We start from the raw sequence: 10,317 nt of genomic DNA, 5'->3' as shown, positions 1-10,317 counted from the left end.
ATTCTTTCCTTTCCTCAATTGCCCACCAGGGGGCTGCAGCCCTCACCTTAAAAATATTTCTTTAACTACTGTGAGGGGCCATCAAGCTAAATTTACAGAAGTGAATCGCTTTATATAATGAGAAATGAATTGAAAACAATAAAATGAAACTTAAATTACAAAATTATAAACAACATTGATATCTGAAATTGAAACGTACATTGAAAGTGCTCACTATGATCAACATTGAAACAATGTTAGATTTTCAATTAATTTTGACATTGAATCAATGTTGTTTCAACTATTTTATTATCAACATTGAAACAGCATTGGATTCATAACCAATTCTAACAATAACACAACATGTCATTATATAATGGCCATTTTAACATTTTCATCCATCCTCTGTATGCTTTTATATTGCTTATTAAAATATATTTTTTACACTGTTACAAATTGAATCAATTACTAAGTGATCTCACTACCATCTGCCTAACAGACAAGTTTTGAGCAATCCTAACATTATTACAATAAAATACACACAAACGTAACAGCTGTTTCACTGCATGGTATAATAACAAAATGAAAAGTCCATTTAGTTATTTATTAAGTATCCAGACAAATAATTATAAATTACTATATTAACACATTGTAACATTTTAATGTTTTTCACATTTATGGAACATAAAACTATTTCTTAAACAATATATGTAACTTAAACACTTTAGGAGTTGGAGTGGAGATTAGTAGGTCGGAGAAAGTAGGTAGAAATAAATGCGTTAAGGTCACTACTGACAGTGTCACCCCTGTACCTGGAAAATGAATAGTTGGTGGCAAATCGTCTCTTTGCAGTCCTGGATTCTGACTCATCATCCGACTCCACACAGGATTTGGCCATGTGAATACAAATCTAATATTATTACATTTTAAAGTATGTTCTTATTTTTAAAACGGTGTCTTTATTATTTGTCTTTGATCTATGTTCTTCATCTTTAGACTTCCATTGATGTAATCTTGTACTTTCTTTTTATAGAAACTTTGTTCTTGTTCCTATTTTTATTTTTATGAATCTATCGTCTGTGTTGCTGTGTGCTAATTGGAAAAACAATTTCTCGAAGGAGACCTCCAGAGGGATCAATAAAGTTCTATCTATCTATTATTATTTTTATTGTATTACATATAATTTGTTTTTTTCTGATGTAAAAAAAACATTATTTAACAATCAGGTTTATTTTATTGAACTTGTGATATGTAAGTAAGTCATTTTTATTTATATAGCGCTTTTCCAGACCAGGGTCACAAAGCGCTTAAACAATCAAAACAATATTCAATAAAGTATATACTTTAAAGATCAAGATAAAACTGATAACACAACAGGAGTTCCAGAAAAATGAGGAAAAGCCTGAACAAATAAAAACTACGATCTGTCTCATGAGGGCCACATAAATACAGGTCAAGGGGTCACACAGGTGAGTGGTTTATTTATACCAAATGCCAAATCATATACCTATATTCCTGTGGGTGGGACTCCGAGACATTCCCTGGCCAGCTGTAAGAGACAAAGTGCCTGCATATACGTTACAATTGAAAAATTCGCGTTGCGAATATAGCTCTTTTTACACCATTAGTTGAACTTCAAAAAGTTTGTCGTCACATGTTAAAAAGAACAAACTGCATTATTTAAAAACAATACTGTGATTGATGGCTCTCCAACTCTCCATTGTAGAGAGAAACAGGTTCGAGACTCTCTCTCACGTCAGCTCGCTATTCTCACTGCGCATGTACACACTTGACGTACGCACTCAGCGCAGCGGCTCAGCACAGGCAGCATCGATCACTAAACACTCGGGAGTTCAACGTTGTTTTGTCACAACAAGCAAAGACACAACAGGACGGACATGACACGTGTTTCTTCTCTTCCCGTGACTCCCTGGTTCCTGGAGGGTTGAGGAGACGTGCTCGACAGTCACTGCAGGTGCGTCACAAAACATGCTTTCTTTACCATGTCAGTGAGAGGTTTTCTATTACCGTGGATTAAAATAGTCATGCTAACGTCACGAATGTCATGAAAGTAAACTTGTTTGCATCGCTGTGACACAGTCAGTGAAGGCTGGAGACATTTCCTGACGTTGCGTCGTTGAAATCCCAATGTAGGTCAGTGCGCATGCGCGCGCCATGACGACGCTGACAGTCAACAAACAATATAGATGTTGTATTTTATTCTGATCGACACAAATTAATGAAAAAATGTTTGTTTCGTCATTTAAAACGTGTAAATGAGAAACGTTACGAAACGTAACAAGGATTGAATAAGATCAACGAAATATGCGACACAAAATTCCCAAATGAAATGTTGCTCAAATGTGATGGATTGTTTTTTTATGTATCTATTGGACTGAACTAGTTATGGCAATACATTTGTCTGCCAAATATATTTATCAGAATCTTCAAATTATTTGTATTTCTTAAAACTTTAATACAATATATCTGCTACTCATTCCTAGTTTGAATGGTATTCTTTGTATGATCCTGTCATTTTAAGGTAAGGTAAGGTAAGGTAAAACTTTATTGAAACTAAATTGTTATTTTTCCAATAGCCACAGAAAATACAGCAATTATCAAAATAAAATAAGAACAAGAACAAAGAGAAACAAAGTAATATTGAAGAGTTATGTGGGTGAGATGTTGAATGTTACATTTGTTTTTATTAATAATTGCGTCCATAACTAAGATGTTCAATCATATATTTGGCAACATTCTGTGGTGTGAATGTGTCATTTATCTACTCTTCTTAACATTTCTTAAAATAAGAACAGAATTCGTTCTGTTCTTATTTTATTTTGATTTAATTTTTATGAAAAATTGCTGTATTGCTGTGGCTAATTCTCCCGAAGGAGACCTCCTGAGGGTTCAATAAAGTTCTACCTACCTACTCTACATCCCGCCAGTCCCAGGAAAAGATCATGTTTAAATATGTTTTATAAGCATTGCCTTAGTTTATGTTAAATGTTTTTTTTGCCTTCAGGAAAAACAGAAATGCGGCAAAAACATGTCGCACAAAGAAGATGGTAACGGGTACAAGAGGTATGTTGGAACAAGATACATTTAGATTCATGTTTCTCTAAAAGTTTTAAGTCTAAATTGTCTGGATTTCTTTTACAGCCCCCATGACACACATTTATACTCCCCCATTTCTCCAACTTTGCTCCCCATTGTGTACCATCCAGACTATAATATCACTTTCATGGGCCTTGAAAAGCTTCACCCTTTTGATGCTGGAAAATGGGGCAAAGTCGTTCACTTTTTGAAAGGTCAGTTATGCTTTATTTTGTTTACAAAACCACTTACAAACTATTCTTCTGCCTCTCAATGACTTGATTTTAATTTATTTATTTTACTATTGGGCGCTATATAAATAGAGATTATTATTATTATTATTATTAACAACATCCATTGCTTTATAAAAGTTCATTCTTTAATCTCTAAACATATTCTGTGTGAATGTCTGTGTGTCTTTATAAACGCGTCATTCACTTGGAATGATATGATGTTCTTCCTGTTTTGCAGAGGAGCAGTTCATCACTGACAGTAGTATCGTACAAGCCTGTGAAGCAACCGAAGCAGATCTTCTTGTGGTTCACACTAAACACTACCTGAGCAAGTTAAAGGTAACTATCATTTCATCGCTCTATCAAGTCGCACTCTTTGAAAGATCTTGAAAATAGACCGTAAATTATCTTTTTCCTTTCAAATGTATAGGTGGCTTGTTGACGTATGAGACTTCATTTGAAGTACATTTGTTATTCATTAATTATGACCTGTTATTTCTAACACATGTTGGAATAAGAGTTTATTCAAAAAGTAGGATTGCACTACACTACTTACACTCCACTTTCATCAACACAGACACACGGTTATACGTGTAGAAATTTATCCTGAAAAAATAGTCTCGAATCGGCGCTATTATATTTATGGGATGCTTTGACTACTAACGCTGTAATGTACCGTCCAGTAGATGGCAGCATTGCGTTTTGAAAAAGATAATCTTGATGGTTTCTTATAAAGTATAAAGCTGTGATTTTGTCTACACATTATAAATACAATACGTACAATGGTGTTGAAAATAAGTTAAATTAAACAATTAAATTAAACATGAGGAAGAAAATCACATACATTTGTCAAAAAAGGACTGCATCAGATAGTAAGTAAGTAATGCTTATTTGTAAAGCATATTTTCAGTTATTCACATGTGTTGTATGTGATCCTATGGTTTGTGGTGATGGGTTGATGAGGCCTCATGATATAGCATCATCTGTATCATGATACAGCATCATCTGTATCATGATACATCATCATCTGTTAATGGTCGGAAGGCCACTAGATGTCACTCTTCGCTTTATAATCTTTGGCTCTGATCTATTAATGCGATGAAACCTGACCTCATTTTCCCTGAGCGTCAGCTGCCTCATGATGCCTCTTCAATCCTTCACTAGTTGTAATAAAACATGAATAATAACGGCATTTAAACACTAATTTAAATCTGTTCCTGACATATTTTATTAAAATAACAGAAGCAATCTTTAATTAAATATTCTTGGTCTCATTTTAGTGGTCAATGGTGGTGGCAACCATCACGGAAATCCCTCCTCTTGTTTTCCTGCCTAATTTCCTTGTACAGCGAAGAGTACTGAGGCCTCTGCGAACACAGACTGGAGGAACAATTATGGTAGGAGAGTAAAATGATCTAATAAGTACTTGGTTTCATACTAAAAGTAAAAGAGATACAGAATATATTTGAAACCGGTGGCTTTCAGTTCAGGTGACCTTTCCTACTGTCATAACTTCCAAATGTCATATATACAGTATATATATATTTTTAATGCTTAACTCTTGTGTTATCTCAGGGTCATGGTGACCCGATGTCCTTGGATTCAGTAAATACATATGCATTGGTGTAGGTTGTTCACCTTGACCCAGAGATAACACAAGGAATACCACAAACACATTTGTTTTTGGACCTCAGATAACATAAGGGATACCATAAACAAAATTGTTTTCGGACCTTCAGGTCACCTTGACCCTCAGATAACACAAGGGATGCCACAACACATTTGTTTTTTGACCTCTGGGTCACCTTGACCCTGAGACAACACAAGGGATACCACAAACACAATTACTTAGACACTTTGGGACATTCTACTAAGACCATCTTGCCTACAATTCCAAAAAGAATTTCAGTAGATTTATTTAGTATTATTTGATTGTCTTATGATTTCTCTTTCGTAGATTTTTCTTTTCAATCATCTTTTGCTGTCGACTTAGCTCTTTTTTCGGTTTCCCAGGCAGGTAAACTAGCCGTTGATCGAGGATGGGCCATCAATATTGGTGAGCACTGATCACATATTGTTTTCACAACGGTCTCTGTTCTCATTGAATGCTTTTAACGAAACCACAGCCTGCGTAGGATGTTAGTTATTCATGTGTTGTATACTCACAGCTCGATCTTAAGTGAGGTTGATTTGATGATTTTATCCCTGAGCTGTATTTACATTCTTCAAAAAAAAAACAAATTTGATTCCCAGAAAATAATTTCTTTGGTGAATCGGCTTCGAAGACCTGAGTCCTTAAAATGACTGAAATTTCCAGCCCTCGAACTAAACAAATGCATTATGTATGTCTCTCTAGTCAGGAAGTTGATATAACTCTCAAATTTATTTTCTAAATGGTTTTTATTCAATATTTAAAATGCCTCCTTTTCACCTGAACCCCAAATACTGTGTTTTATGGCAGGGAAATGACAAGTTAATTCAGTGACTACCTGCTTCCAGAAATACTATGATACATTTAAATTCAACCTACCAACTAGTGATGAGCTGATGAAGCTTCATGAATGAGTGTCATGTAGTTTAGAGGTCAGTAGGTGGCGCCATCAGTTTAGAATTATGGGAGGTTTCATTAAAACGGTTGTTCAAAACAAAGGAAAATAATGCAGAGACTGCCATCTGGTGGACTCTGAAAAGAATGACACTGCTTCATGAAGCTTCATCAGACCATCACTACTAACAACCTTGTTTGGTTCCAGGAGGAGGATTCCATCACTGCTCCAGTAATAAAGGAGGAGGATTTTGTGCTTATGCTGACATCACTCTAACTATCAAGGTAATTCTTTTTTTCATATTTGCATCTTGAACTTTTAAACTATGTTTCTCCTTTTTTACTATTTAGTTTCTATTTGAGCGCGTGGAAGGCATCGCCAGGGCGACCATCATCGATCTGGATGCTCACCAGGTCAGACTGACATATAATAATACTAACCAGATACAGTAGTTTCCTCAAAAGTTTTGAAAGAACACATTTTAAAACCGTTATCTCATCTTATCTATAGCACACTTGGTCGCCACCACATAAACGCTTTCTACGAGTCAGAAGTGTCATGAGTAATCTGACTCTGAATTATATAAACAAATCTGTTTTATACAACTTTTCTTTTTCATCCCACTCGAGTTTAAAAGGAAAACATTGTTTCGACCGCACATGTTCAGAGTTTATGATGTTTTTCCTGATGTTTAACAAATATTCGGTTCGACAAAAAAACATTCATTATCGTTTATCGATTTCATAAGGTACTCATCAAATGAGGAATGTGTAACTAAGAGGAGGAACATGTTTATCTGACTTTTATGCTTGCATGCTGCTCTCGAACAGGGCAACGGTCATGAACGAGACTTCATGGATGATCAACGCGTGTTTATTTTGGACATGTATAACCGCTACATCTACCCTAAAGACGGGTTTGCCAAAAGTGAGTAAAGTTGAAAAATAAACAACGAAAGTTTATTGTTGTGATGAGTTGGTGGTTTTGTGTGTTTTATTCAAATGTATTTCACGCATTTGCATTAGCATTTTATGCGGAGGAGACACATGAAAGTTCATAGTTTAAGGGCAATCAATGTCACATGTTTCAAATGTTGAAGTCTTCCTCTCCAAGATGCAGTAAGTCTCTCATCATGACCATGTTTTGAAGTTATGCCTGAAATCTCAGCGAACGAGAGGTTATGAGAGTGTAGTCATTTATAACGTAATAATGGCTTCACTCCTCCTCAAGCCAGCTGTAATCACGCCCCCGCTTTGTTTATAAAACGAGTCCCTTGAAGGTGGAGACTCCCAGGATTGATGATGGGCAAACTTGATGTTTGACCAATCACAGCAGACTGAATGTGTTTGAGGCTAACTCGATTTTTTTCTGGAAAAACTTAGTGTTTTCAGTGGGCGGGGCTTAAGCACATTTTCTAATGTAAATATTTAAATGAAAAGAGAGTTTTGTACAAACAGACACATACTTATGAGTACAATAGAGGTCCAAGATCTATTTAAGACACACTTAAATCAACACTTTAGTGGCACTTTAGGTACATTGGACCCAAACCACCACCTCGTCGACCGGTACTGATCCATTTGATACTGGGCCGCAAAGAAAGAGAAAATAAATAATTTAATTTCTGTATTGATTGGCTGAACAGGGTTTTATTTTTTCTCCAACACACATGTCAATACACTTGTTTTTTTTGCGGTCAAGTTTTCTATAAAAATGTATTCAACTAGCAACATTTTTTTTGTGTTAATCTGTGGGCCGGTCCTTGATAATAGTCAATAATAATAATCAAATTTAGTGTGTTAGAGTGGTCCCCGGAGCAAAAAGGTCGGGGACTACTGCTTTAGAACATATAAGTAAGTAAGTAAGTAATTTATATTTATAGAGCTCTTTTCTAGACCAGGGTCACAAAGCGCTTAAACAAAAAAATAATATAATAATAAAAAATACTCTAAAAATAAATATACTAATACTATCTTCTCTCATCAGAGACCAAAATATATATTTTTTTAAATTAATTCATGCATGTTTTGAAATGACCATTAGGAGGCAGATGTGGTCATTATGGTTCAAGCAGATTTAAATGTGTGTGTTCCGTGTATCTACTTCTCTGCCTCACTAGGAGCCATTAAGAGGAAGGTGGAGCTGGACTGGGGTACAGAAGATTCAGAATATCTTCAGAAGGTGGAGATCCACACCGAAGGAGCACTGAATGAGGTTCGACCCGATATCATTGTTTACAACGCTGGGACGGACATCTTGGACGGAGACCCTCTTGGTGGACTTTCCATATCACCACAGGTATACTTCCTACTTCTAGAATATACAACTGAAATCATTCTAAGAAGGATTGGACAGAAAAAGCAGTGAAAAGATTCACTTTATTCACATTATTATCTCAATCTCTGCAGGGAATAGTGCGGAGGGATGAGATCGTGTTCAGAGCCGCGAGACAACGAGGTATTCCAATCGTCATGGTGACATCGGGAGGCTACCAGAAGCAAACGGCTCGCATCATCGCGGACTCCATCCTCAACCTGCAACGGCAGGGTCTCATTGGGCCGGGGCCTCCGGACGGGGAGGGGTCATCGTCACTCGTGACCAGCATGATGAGTGGCACTGTATCATGTGGGTCCAGACATACAGCGATATAGAGGAGGTTTACAGTTACAGGTAACTTAACAGGGCAATGTGTGCCATGAACAAATAAGCCATTACTTAACCTGTGTGCACTTTAAAACATGTTTTTTATTGATAAAATATGTGCGATACTTCAACGTGCCATTTGCATTAAATACAAAGTGACATTTATTTTTTAGCAGTAACAATTGAATTTAAATGTAGAGGTTGTTGTTTTTTTCTAAAATAAATAATAGGAGACAAATGTTAATACATTTATTTTGAAAGTACATTTTGGAAAATTTAGCACCATTTCGGTCTATTAGTAGAAAAAGGAAACAAAATATGTAGTAAATCGACACAGATATAAACAATAAACAAAACTGACTCCAAAGAGAATGAGAACACATTTGTAATATACGTTCAAGCCCACCTCTACTTTAAATATTATTAATGGTTGTTTTAATCAGCAATGTTTTTTTTAAACAATATATATTTATTTTGATACTGACAGGTTGTGTGTGTGTGTGGAAAAAAAAGTATTTTCATAACAAGATAAGAAGATATTTAGGAAATATATCAGCTTGGAAAAGAAACAACAGAGATGTGTTTTTTTGGAAAGTATTTTAATCATCTTGAATATTCAAAGAAATGGATTCTTTTTTCCCTTTAGTTTCTTTTTAAGTGTGTGGAAGTCTCTCCAGGTTGACCGTATATGAAATGTTGGTCAATATTGTCCATTATATAAATTGCTGCACAAAAAAAGGAGGGAAATTGAAATTCCAAGATTGTATTTCTCCACCTTTGTCCTGGTTTGTGTTTTGAAGGAACTTCCTTTTACTGAGATCTATGTGGTCAATACAACACACAGTGAAGTATAATCAACGAGTCAAATTGATCTCAATCGTAAAATATGTATTTTTGTACGACTTTATTCTTTATATCCATTGACAATATTCTATTCTATTCTATTTAAAGTACCAATTGACTCATCCGTCTTTTGCAATCCATTCATTCCACATCATCATTGTAAATATTTGGGTTGGATATTGATTCTTCTGAGCTGGACAGGAATTATCAACATAAAAGGTGAAAAACAAGTGGCATCTGATCAAGAAATTTAGCCAAGATACAAATAAATGTGTTCAACTCAACTTCATTACTACGATTTAATATCTATTAATTGGTTGATGTGTGGCAGAAATAAGTGAGGAAGCATATCTCATGTATAATAAAAAAAAAATGATGAAAAAGTTTGTGGCTTTTAGGATGCTTTGCGTTTGACGTCTGCTTTACTGCATACTAGCTTGCTAGTTCACCAGTTCACATGTTAATGTTAAATCCACACATTGCTGTCGCGTATGGAAACGATACAATACTGTTGAACTAGTTGACTAAAGTATGTCAAAACAATACATTGCTGTTGACTGGGACGTATCAAAAAGAATTCGTTACCGTTGAACTAGTAGACTAAAGTATTTCAAAACAATACATTGCTGTTGAACTAGTTGACCAGAACATGTCAAAACACTACATTAGTGTTGAACTAGTTGATCGGTACATGTCATAACAATGCATTGCTGTTGACGTAGTTGACTAGTTCCTTTTAAAACAATACATTGCTGTTGATCTAGTCGACTAGTACATGTCAAAACAATACATTACTGTTGACCTAGTTGACTAGTACATGTCAAAACAATACATTACTGTTGACCTAGTTGACTAGTACATGTCAAAACAATACATTGCTGTTGAACAAGTCAACTAGAACATGTCAAAACAATACATTGCTGTTGAACTAGTCGATTAGTACATGACAAAACAATACATTGCTGTTAACTTAGTTG

The 10,317-nt window shown here is 35.3% G+C and overlaps 1 protein-coding gene across 1 annotated transcript; it reads left to right on the top strand.

Moving 5' to 3' along the window:
* The first annotated feature begins 1,774 nt into the window (after window positions 1–1,774).
* Window positions 1,775–9,726, top strand: hdac11 (histone deacetylase 11). Its single transcript, XM_087801537.1, has 11 exons — window positions 1,775–1,954; window positions 3,005–3,063; window positions 3,142–3,290; window positions 3,547–3,647; window positions 4,589–4,705; window positions 5,322–5,364; window positions 6,062–6,138; window positions 6,205–6,267; window positions 6,685–6,781; window positions 7,974–8,152; window positions 8,263–9,726. Exons 2-11 carry the CDS (start codon window positions 3,029–3,031, stop codon window positions 8,503–8,505), a joined length of 1,104 nt encoding a protein of 367 aa, XP_087657663.1. The 5' UTR covers window positions 1,775–1,954; window positions 3,005–3,028; the 3' UTR covers window positions 8,506–9,726.
* Window positions 9,727–10,317: the final 591 nt, after the last annotated feature.

Source organism: Callionymus lyra, chromosome 10 (assembly GCF_982586985.1).
Source record: "Callionymus lyra chromosome 10, fCalLyr1.hap1.1, whole genome shotgun sequence".
In the NCBI taxonomy this organism is placed as follows: domain Eukaryota; kingdom Metazoa; phylum Chordata; class Actinopteri; order Syngnathiformes; family Callionymidae; genus Callionymus; species Callionymus lyra.
The sequence above is the reverse complement of the archived record's forward strand: the minus strand, read 5'-3'. Positions and strand labels throughout refer to the sequence as shown.